This window comes from Centroberyx affinis, unplaced genomic scaffold (genome assembly GCF_046629955.1).
Source record: "Centroberyx affinis isolate AG114_WGS23_722 - 3 ecotype Tasmania unplaced genomic scaffold, CSIRO-AGI_Caff_v1 ptg000969l_1, whole genome shotgun sequence".
Classification (NCBI taxonomy): Eukaryota; Metazoa; Chordata; class Actinopteri; order Beryciformes; family Berycidae; genus Centroberyx; species Centroberyx affinis.
In genome coordinates this window covers 450,319-472,264 of record NW_027279540.1, presented here as the reverse complement: position 1 = coordinate 472,264, position 21,946 = coordinate 450,319, and the positions used below count along the sequence as shown (strand labels likewise).

At 41.5% G+C, this 21,946-nt stretch overlaps 1 protein-coding gene across 1 annotated transcript in view; it reads right to left on the bottom strand.

Moving 5' to 3' along the window:
* Positions 1 to 1,053: 1,053 nt before the first annotated feature.
* Positions 1,054 to 21,946, bottom strand: part of atad2b (ATPase family AAA domain containing 2B) — an 84,378-nt gene continuing 63,485 nt past the window's right edge. Inside the window, exons 26-28 of the mRNA XM_071522243.1 lie at positions 21,124 to 21,254; positions 10,407 to 10,535; positions 1,054 to 4,836 (exon numbers count right to left, since the gene is read on the bottom strand). Of these exons, the coding sequence (XP_071378344.1) occupies positions 4,795 to 4,836; positions 10,407 to 10,535; positions 21,124 to 21,254 (302 nt within the window). The 3' untranslated portion in view covers positions 1,054 to 4,794. The remainder of the gene's footprint in view (positions 4,837 to 10,406; positions 10,536 to 21,123; positions 21,255 to 21,946) is intronic.

The following is a 21,946-nucleotide window of genomic DNA, read 5'->3' as shown; positions in this document are numbered from 1 at the left end:
TTCCTCTTCCGCTGGCATCAGAGACACTCGAGAAGGAACAGTTCCTCCGGCTAAAGCACAATAACCATCTGTGACTTTTATCATAACAGTTGTCTTTTGTTGTACGTTTGTTCTCTGTATCTTTCATTATTTCCCCCACATCCTTTGTTTTATACGATGTGTGTTTCATTGCAGCCCACAAACGATGACGGTGGGTTGGCATTCTGTAAATACAGGAAGGAAATATGTATATTTTAAAACCTGAAGGTGATTCTGTATAAATGTTTTTAGAAAAAAAACTGATAGGTTGGATTAAAAAAAATGTCTGTAAATCTGTACCCAAAAAGGAGAAATTAACAATTGTTATTATTGAAACCTAATACATATACCAGAATATGATCAAACTGTCAAGTGTCATTTTTTTATAGGGACACAAAGAATTGTGAAAATGGACCATGGTTATAGTATATAATTATCTGAACATTTTTTTTTTTTTATCATCAGTCTCCACGCGCCAACAAAAGAACAGGGATAAATGCTGTCCTTTAATCTTCTGGCTCTCATGCTGTCCAGGTTACACAGGCAAGTTTAAAATATCTTTATTGTAAATTGTATTGAAAAGCACTTCTAATGTCTATCAACCATGGAAACCATGGCGTAAAGAATCTTTTGACATGTAAGAAATGTGATACTTCACAAAGAGAGGGGGGGGTTTTGGACTTCTGGAAAGAAATTTGATTGTCAGAAAGAAAGCATCTTTTTACATACTGTACTATCACAAGCAAAAGGGTCATTACAGAAAATACAATTACATAGCCAGATAACAAATAATGAAACAGCTTTTTTTTATATTATCAATCATAAGTGGGACTGACATTACATAATCTAATTTAGACACAAATCCATAAAATATATATAACCAAATTTCTCTGTTATCTGGCTAACTGTAATGCTTTCTGGAATAACTGTTTGAATTCAACACCAACTTTAAACTGCAGCTGTGGATTTCCCATCTATAGTCTAAATTTACAATAGCAAAAAAAACACTTCGCATAATTACAATTTGCACCTTTATTCAAGTATATCACAGCAGTTTATTTCAGAAATACAGTAAATGTTTCATTTCAAATATAACTTACACTAAAGTAACACTTAAATGCGAACATGTGTGTTAAATACACTTATTAACCTCAAAACGAACAGAAATATGACAAAGCTATGAAAACAGTATTGACTAAATTAATTTGTCAAAAGAAAGAAGGAAAAAAAGTAATGAAGAATAAAACCAAACCCATTCTTTCTGCATACTGGACTACATAGTCTCAATTACCAGACAAAAATTGGTTGTTAGTCCAAACTGGCTACAATTCATAAGCAATAAGAAAGGAAGATCACAATGTATGACATTTCACTACCCATATCTTTAATTTCCAAATTTACTCTAAAACCATAAAAAAAGAATTCTTTTGGCAGAAAGTGGACAAAGTGAACATGAAAAAAGGACAAACGTTCAACTTAATCCGGTCCTTTTTCTCTTCATGGGATGTACTAGACAGACGCTATGCTTTTGTTTTGATGTGAATTCGGTCCAGCTAATGTTAGTGTCTTCCAGTATGCCACAGTCTATGACCACTTCAGCGAAGAAAACATCAGCACAATGAAATAAATAGAAAAGTTGAAAGGGCATGTGTCGTGTGTTGAACCTGAGAGACCTGTAAACCCTTTATTCCCCTCACATGCCAAACAAACCTGCTACACAAACGCTACGCAGTTCAGCAAAATTGTCCAACGGAAGTGTGACGCTTCCCGATGTGTTTAATTTCAAATGTACAAAAAGACAATTTACTGAATATTAGGTGTAAAACATGTTTAATAATAATAATATTAATAAATAATCAGAATCATGAGAGATGAAAATCTGCAAACAATTGAATTTGAAAAAAGGCGATGATGAATGTGTAGAGGCAGAAAATAATGCTCTCGATAGCTTGTACGAAGGTATGGTGTGACAATATGAAAGAAGAGCAGTTGTAGGACTTCTACTCTGCAACAATGTACAGTAGACAGTAAGAAAATCTGAAACTACAGTAAAGCATAAAATACACAGTCCATGAAATTTCCTTTTAAACTTATGCAATAATTTTCATCTGGCTCAAATGCAAACATACATAACAATCAGAGAGGAAAAAAAAAAACTCCTCTTGGATTACTGCAGCAGCCATGGTTGCACTGGTGATCTAGTACCTTAGCTGGTAGGTGTTGCAACAGTATTTTTTTGGGGGGAAAAAAATACTGTTTTTGTACCCAGTAAACTGTTTTCGCATTTAAAATAAATTAAGCTGAGGTAGCGTTGGTTTCTCTCTGCAGTAGTCCAAGTGCTAACCTGTCATTGCCAGTTTGCATATGGTCTTTGCTTTGCTTGCTTTTGTTAGACAACACCCAGAATCCAAGAGAAGGCAGAGGTGAGTCGGAGTGGCGAGAGTTGCACCGATGAGTCAGAATCAGGATTTGACAAGAGTGCTGTGAGAGAGAGGAGGGCCTTCTCCAGCCTACATCTGGTCAAAATATGGCCTCTTCCACAATCGTGAAAATGCCATAAAAATTTCAAAAGCCTCAGTAAATTCCTCAATTTACTGCGGCCGGAAAAGATGCACTGCATGAGCCACAGATAACAATCCCTGCTTCTCTCTTTTGGTGTGGAGGAAACAGAATGAAATGAAACAAATAAACTTGAACATACATTTGAAACAAACAAAACAAAAACAAAAAAATCAATGTAATGCTTTTTACACCTTAGCGACGGGCACTGCCTAGAATGGCCTTGTTCATTATCGGATTCACAACCCATGCAAAAACAATCCTAACATCAACTCAAACAAAGCATTTCATAAAAAAGTGTAAAAAATAATTATCAAACAAATACACAATATAATACATAGGTCGTATGAGCATCTAATATAGTATTTTCATAGCTGAAAAAGAATCCCTGTGAACAGGCACCATTGCATCAGAGCTCAGCACCTTTGAGGGAGTGGGGTAAGACTTGGCACGATAAATCATTTGACTCGTATCATTATTTCTCCATATGAAAGCAGGAGAAAAGCTGGTGTTGTCAACCTCTCCTTACAGCTGCTGTCTGTTCAGGTGGAGACTGACCTCCCCAACAGGTTTGGGGTATAACAGGGCAAAAATACATTTGAATATCATTTCCACATTTCAAGTACATGAGATATACTTTATTCATCTGGGCAGTTATATCCAGAACTCCTGAAGATTTTTTGTACTGTTTTGTACTTTGCCCAGGTATTCAAATGTTTTTTTTCCCCAGTCTAGGTAGGAGTTACAACTAACTAACAAGATCTAGGACTAGATATGTATTTGTTGACCTGATGATGTGGATTTTTCTTTTTTTTTTTTTTTGCTTTAAGGTCACTCTGACCTCAGTGGTTAGGGCCCACCCCAACTTGGAGCCTGTTCATTGTTACAATGTGTATCACAAGGAGTAGTTCTAAATAAAAACCTGCTAAATACATCAGAGTTTAATATGAGGTTTAAATAAGGCACACGCTAGGCAGTGCAAACTACAGACGCGTTCCAATTTGTACTGCTTCCAGTTACTCAGCCGGGGTGTCAATAGAAAAATCAACTAGCGGGCACAGCTTGAGCGGGAGAGAAAACATTTACACTGTTAATGTAGTGAGGAGATTCGGCTACCACCACGATTTAGCACATGACAATCTGGTAAGACTGTGAACGCCAGAGGTGGTCCGCGAGCGAATGTTTTGAGTGAGGTTTTACAGCTGACCTTTGTCATACACTACGCTTGTTCACCTTGACGCAGTAACTCAGAAACAAACATTGAGTGGCTACCTGCCAATTTTCCAAACTTGATGACTGCGGTAACGAAGAGGATGATATAATCAGTTCTAGTCCTGCTGTGCTAACCTCATCGAGTTTGTGTTCACACTAAAACTTCTTTGTAAACTATAGTTCTGGGTGAGTGTCCTTGATAGTGGCTCAGATGTTGAACTCATCAAGTAGCTAAAATGGCAGGAAAAATGAGCCATATAATAGCATGGTGATAACTGGCCTGTGATGAAACATTGCACTGGAGAGAGAGAGATGGGCTCAGCAATGTAGTTTAGTGATTCAGAACATTGTCTGTCCTCATCTCCTAGCGGCACACTGCATTCACACTTTCTGCTGGTGAGGATCTGTGTGAGGGTGTGGGTGTGTACGTTTCCGTAGGTGTATCTGTCACTTGTGTGCATTGGTGTGTGTGTGTGTTTTTACAAATACATGCATACACAAGTGGGAGGGATGTGAATGTGTGTGTGTGTGTGTGTGTGTGTGTGTGCATGGCCTGCTCCTAAGAGAGGCGGCCAGGTTGCGATATGACATCACCCAATCTGTCTGTTGGTTTGCTAGTTGTTCCGAGTAAGAAGTAATCCCAAGAGCAGCATGGATAAAAGTTAGGATAGTACCCGAGTAGCACCAGGGTTGCCCGTCACCATTGGTGTGTGTGTGTGTGTGCGTGTGACTGACACAACACCTCCAGGAGTTTGGTTGTGTAGAATGGGTCTGGATCTGGCCAGGTTCCTGAGACAATAGCACCATTGAATGTCTCTTCCTCAACTTCCACCTCCTCCTCCTCTTCTTCTGTCCCAGCAAGAGGAGGGCGCTGGATTTGCTGTGTGTGTGTGTAAGGACTGGACTCAGAAGCTCGTTCGCTCTCTCTCTCTCTCGGTCTCTGTGTGTGTGTCTTTGTGGTCCCAGGCTGTTCAGGATCTACCTGATAGGCTTTCTTTCTGCATCTCACAGGAATGTATCGAAATGCTGGATTCTCTCCTCCATCTCCTGCGTCACAGAGAGAGGCACATAAATACATACTGCTTAGTTTGAATCAATATACGTAATATGAATGTGTATATACAGCATCTGTGCACCACTATTTCAATATTACTTGGAATTTTCCCACAGCAAACAACAGCTTTCACCATGATAAATGATGTAAAATGAACCAAAGCTGTGGTGGAATGAGGCAGGCGATTTTTCTCAGCATGAAAACAGCAGAGTTTGACACTGACTAAATCTGAACAGAGCCGGAGGAAGAGAGATGGATGTTAGCCTGCAATAGACCATGATTAATGCTTTGAAGATGTTACACTGTGTGTGTGTTCTCATTTGAATGGCTGAGTCAGTGCAATAGGCATCGCCACAAGATATCTATTCACTTCAGCATCTAAAACTAAAGTTTAAACTATCAACTTTACAATACATAGCCGTTTTCAAGTCCTAAAGAGGGGTAAAAGAAACTTTTATAATGAGGACCAGTGCGACCATGTTGAAAAATCTTAGATCATATGTCAAACAACCAAAGTAGTGAGAATAGCACAGCTATTTACATCATTTTCAATCCTAAGAGCATCTTACAGGAGGCGTTTGTAGCCGAGTGAGGAATACACAAATGCTGTTATACATTTACAGTATCTTAGTAGAGTACTTTCTCTTCAGGAATCTATCTGCAATGGGGCCTAAATGATTTTTCTACAACCAATAGAGAAAATAGGCACCCTTTCAAAGTGGGACCCAGACATATAAGATTGCCGATACTTCAGTTTCTTTTAAACATTCCTTGTGGCAGCACGGCTTTCGCACATCACAGTACTTTTTGATGGTTTTCAATCTCAAATCATTTTTCCCCAAACGTGGCTCACACTGATGTAGGTCTAGTTTTAGGGAGCAAGTGGATAGTGTTCTCTGTAAGTGAAACTAAAAGTGCATTGTGGTCCACTGATCATTTCACATTGTGGTTATGATGGAAATCGTAGACAATATATCCTGCAATTTATTCTGAACGGATGGTTAAATTCAAAAGGGCAAAATCGAAAAGGTATGCCATGGAAACGTTTTCCTGCGTGTGAGTCTAACTTTCCTTCCAACTCCATTTAGAGTATCATCAGTTAAAGCACTTAGCACTCTCACTCACACACACTCCAAAACACATGCGAGCAAACAAGCTGTAGAACCCAATGAAGCTGTGAAAGGTGAAGTCAGAATGCAGTTTATTAAAAATGCACTAATTTAGAGATGGTTGGTTCCCTAAAAGCTTCAGCTACTCAGGTACAGCCCCCGTCAATACACGTCTATGCTTTTAACACAAATCTGTGCTCTGTCTGACTGCACACCCACACACCCACACACCAACACACATACATACAAATCAGCTCTTTGCCACCTTTCCTCTTTGTGCTTCTGTGATCTCAATTCCATCTAGCCCGAAGGCCTATCACCTTGTCATCCCAAAAAACACAACAGACAATCTCACAAGCCCTCCTGGCACCTGGCCTCTCTGTCTGACTAACCCAGAGTTAGGCCTCCAGCACTTTCTCACCATCTCATTCTCTCTTCCGTCCCTCCCCGGTCCTGAACTTCAGGAACTGAAGAACACGTGGAAGTAGACCAGCACGACGAGAGAGTCCTGTGTCCTTAAGTCCTGGGTAGCTAAATAGGTACAGCATGGCACTAACGCAGTGTTAGGTGTTTGATTCCGGGGCCACCAATACTATAAAATCTAAAATAAAATCTGCATTAAAAGGAAAAATCCGGCCTCGGATACTCTTAAACGTCATCAATTTGTGATGTTCAATCCATTACAGGAGGTATTTTGTGATGAAGTGTTGTAATTTAGCATTTTGGTGTACCTAATTTCCCTCAACCTGTCTCGTCTACTTCATTTAGTGATTTCCTCCCTTTCCCACAATGGTTTTCGACAGCCCCCAGTGAACGGGGCTCTCTGTGCTGTATACGTGTAGGCGAGACAGAAATGACAATAGCTTAGTAAGTTTTTCCAGTAGAGAAAAAGTGAGAGTCGAGGGAGAACAATCCTGTGGTGTGCTGTGCCTGGTTGAGGATGTTGTATTTCACAGGCTACCAACGACAGATCAAAGCAAAGACAGAAGCTGTGGCTGCATTGGATTATGGTCTACTGAGGCTACTGTTGGTGAAGAAATTCATATCTTTTCTATCTCCATCTCGTCTACAATGGATTTCTTTCTGTATGAGTGTTGAACATCCCTGGAAAATGTTGAGTCTAGAGAGAAGCCCTTGCTCTTTGATTCTGAGGGGCTGACATCAAAGTCCGATGTTTACCGTTGATGTTTTAGATAGTGAAAAATTCTCTGCTATCGAACTCTATCTGTGCTGGAAATATCTCATCAACATTTGTCCAGTTATCACCAGGAATAAGAAAAATACACCACCAAACAACAAAATGGGCCTAGATATGCAAGGTAAATTGCCAATAACGGATTTTAAGAGTATTAAAGTGTTTTAGGGTGAATTTTTCCTTTAACAGTGCTGTAAGATGCTTTGGATAAACACGTAAACCAAAACGGTATATTAAATGGCGTGCAGGCCACACTGTTCTGCAGCAAACACACAAATAAGCAGAGAAATAACAGGCTCCTCTGATGTTCAGATAACTCAGTCTGTGGCCATGTACGGCTCTGGCACTGCACACATCCAGGTTAGAGGTCAAAAGCTCTCCTAATGAGCAGTTACAAAGTCTTTAATTGCTGTCTGAGCCACAGGCAAAATGTAAGACTGAGCCTGAAGCCAAATGCACGCCAATTTGCTGATAGGAACATAGCTGGCGTGTTATTGTGTACAGTGCAGTGATGGTCCCTCTGGCTTTAATGGGAAGCAGGGCGCAGTCCACTCCATCTGCTGAAAGGTCAGCTCTTCTCGAAGAGCGAGACAAGCCATACCCAGAGGAGGGGGAGAGAGAGTAAAGGAGACAAATGTATGGACACGCTCCATTTCACTTGGCTACGCAGCACACACACACACAAACACACAGCAACGGAGTGCAACATTAAATGGAAATGGCTTCAACACACCATACCGAGTCTCAACCCTGTACGTGTGTGTGTGCGTGTACAGACACTTTTGCCTTCTCTGGGGAGTTACAAGGAGTTGACCTGCTGCGGAGCAGAGATGTGTGTAGAACACAGAGGCAAACAAAACACGCGCCAAACGAGCCGACATTTCTGCTCTCGAAACACCAATTTAGGCTGGCAGTATGAAATGAACCCCGACAGGCACCCTGCCTTCGTCCACCAGCCGGCCTGTCGACAGGCAGCACCACCTGGCTGATTGCTCTCCCTCCTCTGCTTCCTCCGCTCTCCGACACCCTGACAGCCAACTCTGGCTACCAGCACCAGGACACTGCCATTCCTGGCCTGATGTCTGCGCGACATGCTACAGCAGCGGCAGATGACCAGATGGGATTCTGGAAAAATACACAGCAGCTTATTTTGTATGGACCCGTGCCAGGAGAGATTAGAGGTAAGGAAAAACAACTCCAAATTAACTTGAAGCTTACATTCGTGGGCTATTTGTTATCTCATGGCTCAAAGAATATCACAAATGCAATGAATGAATTGTTTGTAGTTATTTCCACAGAGAGGTTAGAAATGTTAAATACTCAACACACTCATACTTAATACAATACAAGAAGCATTCCTACACCTTCCATAGCTGCCACAGAGCTCCTAAAGTGAATCCTGGGATTTGAAGAGCTTAAATGAGACTGTGGTATGATCTATCTTTGGAAACCAAATATATTTCTTCAGCTTTCTTCAGCTTTTCCTCATTTCCTCATCAAACAGTCTTCCTGAATTGGACTACCAATAGGTATTCAGATTAAAGGAAAACCTTGAAAATGTAAAATGTAGTCTCATACTTCTTGCACACCTGCTTGTCACATGGGGGAAAAAAGGTCATTCTACATTTCCTCGGCCGTCGCGTCACTCACCGAAACCAAGGCATCCCGCTGCCTGAAGTTAAAGAGCTAGTTTGTGGCTAACAGCACCCTCGTTGGTTTGATCTGGAATGCTAGCATTGCTAGGATGTGATTTTCAATCAAGTTAACTGCTATTTTTGTTTGAAGATTCAAAATGTCAAGGTACCCTTTTAATAAGGGCAACACAGTGTTTGGCTGTTTGGCAGCTGTTTTTTCTCTCTTCTATCACTATCACACTCATGTGCAATCATGTTTAGTCACATCCAATCTCTCTCTCTCTCTCTCTCTCACACACACACACTCTTTTACATGTGCTCACTCACACAGACAGAGTCCCCATTGTCCTCATTAGATCCTATTCTGGAGTGAAAACAACACTGATACACTGCAGGACACTCTTCCTCTGACCGACAAAATCAAAAAGGCCATCACTCCTACAGCTATGTACAGATCAATTGCCCATGTGCCTGCTGTGTCCAGGACATTCATGCCTTGTTTGTTTTATCACTTGTGACCATTGGCTTCAGTAGAATACAATGGGGACACTAAAAGAAATTCTGACCAAATGCCCCCCAAATCGAACAAAGCTCTAACTTTTACACAATCCATCTGTCAAGCAGCATGGCATGATGACTTTGTGCCTGTGTGAGGACCAGAATGTGTGTGTGTCTAACCTCTGCTAACTATGCCTTTTTGTGTTTTTTTGCCCTGATTTCTGTCTGACCTTCATAGCTGTGCCATGTTTTAGCCTGCATCAGTCTGTCTTTGTGTGGGTCGGGAATTTCAACTAATTTCACCGATGTTTAAATGACAGACATGAATACGTTTCAATGACAGGTCTAAAAATAGACATCCACCACGAGAGGCGTATCTAACAGCTGTTTCTCAGACATCATCTGCCTACCCAAGTGTAGCCTATCCACTTTTCCATCGTGTCTGGAACGTTGTACACTAGTTCAGTAAACTTCAACAGCTGTTTAATTCCCTCACTGTCAAAGTGGCAGCGTGTCACTTGGTGTCATATTTGTAACGAGTTGAGCGACTTGGACCAGGTTCCTCTGCTTGGGCTTGGACAGAGTCACATCTGCAGCAACTAATAAAAGATGTAGCTAGCTAATACACAAATGTCTTCTTTGGTTTGTAGCTTACTATCAAGCATCTTCTTCCAATGAAGAAGCAAAAGTGTCAGACTTTCCCAAAGCACCTGTAGAATGGCTGAATGCCAGTTTACCTTGGTTAACCATCTCGCGAATCAAGGTGTTGCCAACTTTATCACTGTTGCAGGGTCAAGACAACATTCTTTTCTGCAGCTAGAAGCTAGTAGAACCAATGCTGACCCCCCATTGGTTGTAAGAAGATTGGTTGGTTAGATTGGTTGTAATAAATAAAACTACAACCCAGGCAAAGAATGATGATGTGATGATGTGAATTGAAAATGTTTATAATATAATTCTGGTTATATATTATGATAAATTTTAATATTAGAATGATAAGCTGTGGAAATTTAGTGCATGATTTTTGGCAACTTTTTTATGATAACATTTCGTACTGACAACTAGACAGTTCAAAGGCATTTTTGAAAGGCTGGCCAAGAGTGTGTCTGTCTGTGTGTCTGTCTAACCTCCAGTAGCTGGGTCTTGTCGTACTCTCTGCGGTGCTGGTAGATACACTGGCTGAGAAGGGAGTAGAGCCTCTCCAGCTGCTCCACGCTGTAGCCCTCACTCCTCTTCACCACCACATCCAGGAGAGCCTGAGGGGAGAGACAGACACACACATCCATACAGATGCATTACAAATACAGAAGTACACAGTAATGGAGATTTACTTCCTCTTGCATAAATAAAAACTTGGAAAAGACACATATACAGACATCCATAAACATTATGTGTATGGAGTAACACTAATGAATAATGGAGACACACAGATATACAATATTGAATAACCGGTCACACGAGCACTGACGAGTGCATGGAGATGAAGCATTCGGGGGTCAGCTGTATTCAAAAGCAATTAAGTTCAGAGTGACAGCTAATTAAAGCTAATCATAATTAGCACCAAGTTTACATTTCACTGCTACTTTAATTAAAACATTCTGGACAGTCAAAGGCCCTTTTAATTGACCTGTTCCTCATATTTTATCCAAGCTAAAGTCTGTGTGTATATGTGTGCATGTCTATTTAAACCCAGAGCTCATCAGAATGCACGGAGTGAAACACCAATCACACAATGATTAAAGTTACAGTCATTAGTCACAAGGCAAATACAGAAACCTCAACAGGAATGAAGTGTGTGTGTGTGTGTGTGTGTGTGTGTGTGTGTGTGTGTGTGTGTGTGTGTGCATATGTGTGGCAGAGAGAGTGATTGTGTGTGTCGTGGTGCAGTTAAATACAGAAAAGCATGACAATGTCAAGATTAATAAAACATGTGGATATTTGTCAAATCCTCTTTCCTCAGCGAATAATGAGATAATTATCCTCAGCCAAAATGTCTGTCTTTTGAAAAGCTACAAAAGCGAAAAGGTTAGCATGGTATGAACCACTGTGCTCCGCCTGAAAAATGATTTCCGTTTTGAATGACAGCAACGTCTACCTGGGCAAAAGAACCATAAGTTACCGACTGACGATTCACTTCAAATAGAAAGTTCAGAGAAAACTTAATCCCAGGCCAGACTTTACCGGTGTCCAGAAATCTGACCTTTAGAGGGATATTTCACTTTTTAGCACAAACACCCCTAATGGAGTTCAGCGAAAGTCAACCTCAAACAGCTGCTGCCCTGGGGATCCACTGTCACCACTGGCATTCAGGTTTTTGTTGTCCCCAAGCTGTCAACATCAGTTTTGTGAATGGGTAAAATCACTTCTTAAAACGTAACCTTGGAAACATTATGAAATAGCATCACCTGGGTCCAGTGTGCCATGGTTAAGTGTGGGAAGTATTAGCTTTTTACTTGGTTTCCAAAATGACAGTGAGTGGCAGCAGCTACGGGTCCCTAAATTGGCCAATACTTGTGGGCGGCTGCTCATAAACTCCTATATACTGTAACTGTAATGTTAAGATAAAGTGAATTATAATATATTTCAAGGGAAGGCGTCCAATTCTCTGACAAAAAACTCCCCTGACAGCTATTGATTTTTATCTTACCTTTTCAGATTATTTCATTAGAATAGGCCTAGAAGCTGAATAATGTCCATTACTTCACGAGGAGAAAGCAAAAAATGGAGATGATATAATATATTTTTGCAGTAGAAATACATTTTTTTGCATTACGGAAACTCGCAATCCTCTTAAAATAATCCTGCGACCCCAGGTTGAGCATCGCTGCAGGAGGAGAGGGAGAAGATACCTGCTACAGGATAAGATACACTTTTCGTAGCTCTTTGGTTCCCGACAGCAATAAGCACCTTTCTTTCAATGTCAACATTTGTTTATGATGTCAATTTCCACATGAATGTTTTAAGGTTTTCCCTTTTGTGGATAAAGATTACCTGAACTTGATATACAGTTAACAACAAGGAGAGGAAACAAAGCCATGCTTGAGGCAACAAAACCTTTTACTTACTGCATTTACTCTTCTGTCATTGAATGCCAATTTTTTTGTCCATTCTTTGCCAGCTTTACTTCCAAATGGCGTTCATTACACTGGACTTAATAGTCTGGAAACCTTGACTTTGAGTAGATAATACCTTTCAAGTATTCATACTTCCTTTAACTTTATCTGGCGGTGTAGGAGGATTCACCATTCATTTGCCTTTGACATAAAATACCACATGAATGCTATTTTGAGAAAACTCCCCCTGGGCAATCAAACAACTGTTGGTCATTTGATAAATGAAAGGTGCATACTAAAGCTAAGAACACTTAAAACAGGATTCTATGCGTAAAGGTAACCCATAAAGGATTTGCTCTAAATATGCAGTATCAAGTCTAAATTCATTGTGATAACGATCTTCCCTCTAAAACTGTTGAGAGCTGCTCTTTATCAGCATATTTTATTATCTCCCTTCTCTGCTGATTACACAGCACCACTTGCAGGTCTAACCGGAAGGTGAAGTCCTCAGATTTCATGGTAAACCCAGTTATGACAACTCCCAAACTGGACCAAAAAGAAGCCAAAAACACATTATGGTGAGCTGCTAACAAATGCTGAATCTTTTATTAGCTCCATTAAAGCCAATCTCACATTTATATAATCAGGAGAAATTGTTCCTGACCAGTCAGAGGTGACAGACCTACAGTATATGTTGATTACTGTTCAAAGCCTAGAACTACCTGTTTTTATGAATCACTGCTCCAACCTTCTTCTTACCCAGCTGTCACTGTATTTTACTCCATTTTTCACTACACCTTCTATTTTATCGCTTAGGGCATATTTCGCTTCTTTGTAGTGCACCTTCTCTCCTTTATAGCGCATCACCTCACCTCCGGCCTGTTTCCATGCTTTATAGTGGCTCTCCTCACCTCCTCTTCAACCCCATTTTTCTGTATACAACACTTTACCTCCTTTGCTTCCAATCTTATTGTTAATCTTTCTCTACTCTTCTTGTCCTTCTCTTTCCTATTCTGTTCCCTCTCTCTTCATTCCCTCAAGTTATTCTCCTCTTACCAGCTGATTGCAGCAGTGTACTTCCCAGCCTTTGTCAGCTTGATCAGGATGCCTGTGACAGTGTGGGGTAAATGGTGTGTGTGTGTGTGTGTGTGTGTTGTGTGTGTGTGTGTGTGAGAGAGAGAGAGAACAGGCTCAGTGATTGAGTGAGCTCACAGCACACAAAAGGGCAGTAATCCCATGCGTTAAAGGGTGCTACTGACATGGACCATTTAACCTCACCCTCTCTAAACTCCCTGCTCCATCCACCTCCCCATCTTTACTCACATCTCTATCCATCCCCATGCTGCTAAAGACTGCACATGGAGCCCAGCTGAAGGAGGAGAGGTAGGGACAGAGCAGAGTAGGGGGACAGGACAGGACCTGCCTGGACCCAGCTTCTGTGATTGGTCAAGAACAAGTAGTCGAATCCCCAGTTACCGGAAATGAACATTAAAGTTCAATTTTGACATGCTGATAGGGCTGGGCGATATATCGTATAATATCGATATTGTGATATGAGACTACATATCGTCTGGGATTTTGGTTATCGTAATATTGTGAAATAAACAAGACTTTTTCCTGGTCTTAAAGGCTGCGTTACAATACAGTGATAAAATTTTCTGAAATTATTAGCCTGTTCTGGCTGAGTAAAATGAACAGTGATTGGCTTTACCTGCTCATCATATCCACATTACATATTACTGATAACACATTATTGATTAGTAATGATCATTACTAATTTATTAAATTTAATGTGTAAATATCTTCTGAAAACACAAATACTCAAAAATATTGTCACATTATCAATAGAGGTATTCGGTCTAAAATATTGTGATATTTGATTTTGTCAATATTGCCCAGTCCTACATGCAGATATTCTGTTAAGAATGGATAATGCACACTGATCACTTCAGTTCAATAAAAAGGAAAGTCCTAAGATACACTGGTTAACAGTCCCTTTATAAAATAATTATGGCTAATGATTTTGATGGGTGTTGTGGGTGATGCAGTCAGAGGGGTAGAAACTAACTGATTTGTTTAACAGGGTCACTGAACTGAAGCAGCCGCTGATGAGACCCTGGAAGCCGGCATGAATGACAGAGAGCCTCGGCAGAGTGATTAACACTCTTTGAGGAGGATGACCGCGCTATGGATGCAGAGCAAAACAACACAGAGCTCAACTTAAATTAGCAATGCATCACAACTCGCCAAAGTCCAATCCAGTGATCACAGAGGAATGAAAAGCATTTCCAGACACTCGCTGTCCTTGCCAAACAGTACCTTGCCATTCCTTGAATCTGAGAGAGTGTGCTTTCTGCCAAGTGCTGAACAAACTCTGAAAAATTCCTCACCAAGTACACAGATATGCTTATTTTTCTTCACAAGAACTAAGCTCAAGCATAGTAAGGTAGGGGTGTGATTATTTAATTTCTTTTAAACTTTCATTAGGCCTATTGGTGTAATTGGGGAGCTTATAACTTGCGAGAAACTGCGAGACACCTGCATGACTACATATAAAAACTTGTTACTTTCAACTGTTCAATTCAAAATTCATGTCACCATTTGATTTGTAAAAAAAAAAAAAAAAAATGCCAATCCCTAGTCAGGAACAATCTAGGCTGAGACTTGAAATATCACTGGCTATGGTAGCAATGAATTAAAGAAAGCAGCTCCAAGGACAGCTGTGCTAGTCACATGAACCCATACTATAAATTGCCAAATGGACAGTGAGCAAATACGAGTGGACCTAACCATAAGTGATTCATGGGGCTGGACTCATGCTAGGAACAAGGCGCCAAGACCATCATGAGGTGTCGCAGCTCTGGCATTTAACTCCCAAACTATGGAGCAGATGACGCACCAACAACTATGCGTATGCATGCCAATATTCCTCACATTCCTCTGCCCTTCATGGCTGGACTAAGAAGATCACTGACAGGCCACCTGCCTCTGATTTGGAGAATCTAAAACCAACACTGGTTCTAGCTTAACACATCTTCTCAACTCCCTTCCCTGCTCTTCCTACACCAGATTCTCAAATCGAAACCTGCGCTGTGACTTGATGCCTTAAAATCAACAGCTACATCACGGCTTCCCTATGTAATAAATGTTAGTGTCGATATCCAACGCTGTCCCCAAGCTGGGTTAGTTGCTTACCGAGAATCCACATTTAAAGTGAAAAGTTAAAATGTCATCCCTCAGCCCTGTACTCTTCCAAAAAAGTTGTTAAGGTCGAATGTTGACATTACATGATGACAAAATATATTACTGGAAATGCCATTTGCTGGATGAAAATAACTTTGCAGGTTTGGTTCTGCATTGATGAAATAGGGAAAAATGTTCTTGTGGCACACACACCCAATTAAGTGATTTACCGTCGTTCTGTGCGATAAGTATGTTGTAAGCAGAACCTGTTCAGACCTGTCAAACAAACCCTGTGTAAACAAATATACATGGAGATTGAAAGTTACTATGCAAGAGTAGACGCCTTGTTCTCCGAACATTAAAAGGATGCTACACTGGCTTTGTGTGTGTGTGTGTGTGTGTGTGTGTGTGCTTGTATATATGAAAAGCCTTCCTCTGTAGCTGAGGGAGAGAAAAGGGTAACAGGCAGAGTGGGGAAAAAAAAAAAAAAAAAGTGAAAAAAGAAATTGGGTTGGAAGCCCTACAGTCACCAGGGACACTATTAAGCCTTCAATAGCTGGCGCACAAAAGAGAACAATTCACCCCCTTCTCCCTGTTTTAACTTTAATTTTTGTCTCCAATACTATCAAAAGGATGAATTATAAATGATCCCTGCTTTGCAAGTACAGATACCATGAATGGCTTCAGTGAGGGCATAGGGGGAAGGGGCACTAGTGGTGAGATGTGGACAGTGATTTGCTGAAGCTTCACCATGTCTGAAGAGGAGTATGAAAAATAACCCAGAGGACGATGGCAAATCATGGGGATTACAGGATGCCTGCACACACAGCTAGGTAACGCAATATAGAGCAAGTATTCTAAGAGTGACAGACCAGAGCAATCAGGGCCAATTGTGACAAATGTCACTGGGGGTATCAAGCTCTGCCGTGCCATGGCAACTAAGTCAGTGTCAAAGCAAATTAAAATGCCATGGTCATCCCTTTCAGCGGGGCAGGTGTAAACCCTGGCGGGAAGAGAGGGGTTGACGTCTCATCTTAAATATGCAATGGTTGGCTTCACTTCCACAACAAGTCACACTGGACAACCCCCAGCCATTTGATAGCTGTGAATTCTCAATTATTCAGCATGAAGGAGGAAAGGGCATGTGGTTTGATGTGGTTGGTAAATGATGATGTGATGTGAGGGTGGGTAGTGTGTGTGTGTGTGTTTGGGGGGGGGGGGGTGAATATTTTGAGAATGCATATTAAGGCTGAAAAAAACTGCATCTGGGCATGAACTGCTCCTCGAAAATCTAAATTAGGTCTCTCTCTCTCTCAGGTTGGATCTACCTGGTAGCTGCTTGTCAATGGCAAGGCCGCTGCGTATCAAGGGATTTCCACCAGCTAGGTAACATGTAGGGCATTGGGCTTTGAGTCAGTAGCGAAAGCTTCCATTCATATCTGTTATCCAGAACGTTTAATGGGTTCCTTGGTTATTGACAGCAAATGCCAGGCATCAACTGGCAGGATTTTATCATATGATAACTTAAAAAAGAGAAAAGTGTCTCTTTTTCTTAGTCGTCTTACACTGTCATACACAGCTGACTTGTTTTTTAGTTTTCCCTTGACCTTGATCCCTAACTTGGCCAGTCACCACATAAATTGAATGGCAACCTCATTGCAACATGCTTCCTCCAATTGCTCTTGCATGTTTCTGTCAGCCCAAATGCAATACAATGTTTTTGCTTGCAGTCGTAGACCAATACTGGCAGCTACTACTTGCCAAGTTTAACCAAAGCAAATCCATGTGTTTTAAATATTCTTTTCATGTATAACTAATCCTAACTACTGAATTCCACACAACCCCAAACCACCGTCAGCTCATAAAACCCTAGGAGGTAGAAGGGAGTTAGATGTATGAGGTGTGAGCACTGCAAAAGGGCATAGTAAACCACATTGAAGGCTCCCTCATTCATTCTTCATTATAGCCGCCCTGAGCACAACCGTGAGCAAGAGGCTAATGCTTGCTATGCACGTCACTCTTTTAACACTAAGCAGCAACGTGAGTTCCTGCAATGGTATTGTGCTTATTGTGTGTCAAGAAAGAGTAAATGAGAACGGCTTGTTTTGAGTCCTCAATACCTTAACAACAGAATGAGTTGGCTGTGATCAATTATTTGCTCCAGGAGATTTGGCTTACTGTGCATCTCTGACGTTAGCAGCAAAGAAAAAGTAAAAAGCAAAAGTAATTGAGTTACATTAATTCTTCTTTCTGAACTTTTGTTCAAAGAGAGAACGGAAATTTCGCCCACACTCCCTTCAGAATACAGCAGCTGGGGAGGTTAACCTGACAACTTAAACAGTCACATTATTTCACTGACAAATTGATATATATATATCGAAGGGAAAAAGCTTTTGACATGCACAGGATGTGGAAGTCACTCATGGGGAGCGGGTTTGAGGAGGAATGAGAAGTTGTATGAATGAAGGCTGGTATGCTTATGTTGTGAGATCTGTTGACGTTACTGGCCCTTGCATGCATGGCCAAGAGGCGCAGCTATATGCCTGCAATTACATGCAAATAGCTACACTGTCAGGGCCATCAGAGGGAATGAATGAAAATAAAAGAAGCACTTCAAAGGTTATCTGTTTTTATTGACAATCAAACGCCGGTCCAGCACTGCCATTAAGCCGTTCTCTTTCTGAATAGACGTGTGGAATGGCTACTTTGCCGGAGGGGCCCCCGCTGTTATTAGTGCTAAAAATGAGGGAAGATGACAAACTGAAATGGGGCCATTTCTGTTGACAGGCGTCTCTAAAATAGGAAATCCTGACATGCTGTAATAGCTGAGCATCAAGCAAAAGGACTCTTTACTGTGCCAGCAACTAGAAACACTGGCTGTTTGCAGCTGCGCAAAGAAAACTGCATAGCAGACGGTAATCTGTGTGCTCTTAGTAAGATGGGGGGAAAAAAATTGCTGGAGCAGATTGGATTCCTTGTTACTGAATTCCCGTTTGCAATCTTCAGCACCGCTTCTTCCTGTCCATCTGTGGACAAGTGTTTGATTATTGATGAAAGAAAGCAGCTGAGAATCAGAGACATTTGGGAGTAGTGAAAGAAACAAGCCTAAAAAACCTATTTATTCATACTGAGGAACTCATTTTGTTCCAGACAGCATCAGGCGTCATTTTCGTAAGCACAGCAATAACAGAACTTGATTTTACTAAGTGAATCAGGGTAAATACGTGTGCTGTGGTTCTGAAAGATGGGATGTGAATACTGAAATAACAGTCTCTGTTTTACAGGCTTTGACTGTAGGGTCTGTGAACGAACGCAATGCATTCTGACGGTATTTAATTCCAAAGGGATATCAGAGCCCCTTCCATCAAGTTAAAAGTCAGAAATAATGAGCCCTCTACAATCAATGAATATGACTGAAGGAAGAGAACAGTGCACCACTCACTCCAGGCTGTGATACGCATCAGGCAGCATGCCAGTCCCAGCCCAGCCAGCAAATATCTGCTTAAACGGCGACTCTCATCCTGCTCACCGGAAATTCAATTTGTTCCGTAAGCCAGGGATGAAAAAGCAATTATTCACAGTCCCCTCTTTTCACGATCTGTTTCTTTAAGATATCTCCCGTCTTCCCCCTGCTAACAAATAAACCTTCAGATTAGTGCTGTGTGTGGCTGTTCAGAGGGGCGGCCAGTTGGAGCGCTGAGATCATGCCAACAACAAGGCCTGTCAATCAATTTGAGAGATGCAGACAGGTTCGGGAAGACAAGACGCGTACTCCGCCATCCCCATCATCCCCATGGGACGGGGGTAAAAGCCACCAGATAATGGCTTGATAGCTGAATGTCACTTCGGAGCATGGAGGAAAGAAGTAAGCCCATGTCAGAAGAGCACTTCTTTTACACCAATTACACTACACAGAGCGCCCTCAAACCAAGCCCCCTCCCGATTAGTGGAGAGGCGCTGTCAAGGGAGCCCATTGAGCCAAGGCTCCAATTTACACTTGGGGTATTAGGTGGGACCCTAGCGTGACTGTGCAAAGTGCTGCAGAGCTGCTTCACATATTCTCTTTTCCTTGAACACGTCAATCAATCCTGGGACAAGTTGGCGGATCTAGTGGGGCGGAGAGAAGCTCATGTTTGAGTCATAGCCTTGTGCGCTTAAAATGTTGCGGGAACAACACCTGTTGATTGAGAGATGTGGAAATGCTCTACCAGTGTAATTGGCTCGCTCCCTGCTCAGCTGGTAGGGATACAGAGTGTCGATGGTTGAGAGATGTAAAGGGTGGAGAGGCATTGGCATAACCACGGGTGAATAGAGGGGAGGGATAAGCCTGGAAAGTTAGAGTTATCCATCTGAGAAGGGCAGTGTGACACCATCAGCTCCAGAAGACCTATGGATCCGGGGGAAGCTTACGGCTGGTCTTCCATGATTGAGTCGCCCATCCTCCATACCTTAAACCCCATGCCTCATAAAAACTTCCACCGCATCTTTTGCCTGCTAGTTGCCATTCAAGTAATGGTCAAATTTCTCATAGTCCAGACGCCAAATTGCCCACCTCCATATATATATAGCCTTTTCTAGGTTTGGATGCTATGGAGCGGTTGGAGGAGAAAGGAATGGATTAATGCTGAGTGCAGGAAGGCTTTTGAGATGAGCGCCGTACAGCGCTTGTGACAGGGATTAAGGAGGGGACATTGCCAGTTAGTATGCCAGCAAGAAAATGACTGGGAGAAAGGCTCTAGCTACCTCCGCTGGCTCACTGTAGATAACGTGAATGGTTAGCCTTCAAAGGGAGCAGGCCTAAGCTGGGTATGGACATTGGCCACTATAGACTATTAGTGCCATTTCTAACACCATTCAACTGAGGGACATAAAACAGGCTGGGTTATTCTGCTGCTCTTGCATATTCATGTCTATACAATAAAATGTGGGGAAACAGTCTATAGGAAGAAAGAAGTGACAGCTCTATTGCAGTGAACACTAACAGCTGTTTCTTTTGCAAAAAAAACAAAAAAAGCCCTCAAACACCCCTTTACCCACACTGCAAACATTTAAACAAACATCATATGAACTTAAATGAGACAAAACAAAAACATATTGGTAACATTTTTAGATTATAGCTCCTCTTTTCCATAATCACAGTCTAATTAGTCAGCAACACAATGTGACAATTCGCCACAGCTGCTTCTGTTGCTACCAATGAGCCTATAATTCACTCAATGTTGACCAATTAACTGGTGAGATTACTGGATGTGGGGGGCTGGTTTTTTTTTTTTTGAAGAATTATCTATTCCTAATAAGGAAAAAAACACTGCCCAGTCTCAAAATGTGACTCCAGTATAGTTATTAGTTTATTTTTTTTATTCATATATTTTTTGGGGGGGCAGAGGGTGGGGAGGGTATTTTGGGGTATTCTGAAACCAAGTTCTACGATGACAATTTTCTCTGACAGGAGTTTCATTGATTGATCTCTCTCGATCTCACTCGATCCATGATAGCATTTTAGATATTTAAAACCTTAACCTTACATTACAATAACATTTTTGTAAATGACTGTATTGTAATTTAAAGGGTGGCCAAAATATATGGTATACGGATCACAATACTTTACCAAAAGTCGCTGGTGGTCAACCACTAATGGAGGAGGGGGAGGGATTTGTTGTGGCTCCTCTTCTGTCCTGTCAGCAGATCCCATCAACTGTTCTGATTGGCTCCTCTTGCATTTCCTCAATTTGGACTCGCCTATGAATAGAAGGATGGATGATTGGATGGAAGTACGTAAGGAAGGTAAACAATAAAGGAAAGAAAGAAATACAGAGTAAAATCAGTGTGACAACAATCAAGAAATCACATAATGTTAAGTCTAATGGGGTCACTAACTTTGAGGCCTCATTCTACTCTTCCCTCAACCACTGTGAAATGTGCAAACCGGAAAATTTCAAAGAAAATAAGCTTCATCTGCCATGACTCTGAGATGAATGCATTAGTATGAGAGGAAAGAGTCTATTTGAAGCTACTTGTAGCTACTGAGTGCACAATATTTCATTACTGGCCTCTTTCCCGTCATTTTATTACAGTGTTCAAGAAAAATCTTGGATGGGAACAAAAGGCCTGGCTCAGCTTATAATGAGAGTGGGGGCGGAGCAGCCTCGTTGCCTGTTGTTTCTGCAGCCTTAACTTGTTTGCGTTCTGTTGCGTCTGGTTGTGCCATCCTCTGATAGCTACTCCATATTCTTGTAACACCGTTTTCCCAGCCTTCCAGCTGGCCTCTGCTAATCTCCAGCCTGACCACAGGCCCTTAATCAAACACACAAACTCATTGGCTTGTCCTAGACTCGAGCACTACACCGCACTAAATCAAGGGCAAAATGGTTCACGGCAAAGAAAAAATATGGCAGAGTCAGAGATGGGGGGAAAAGCCAGCCAACCTTGTG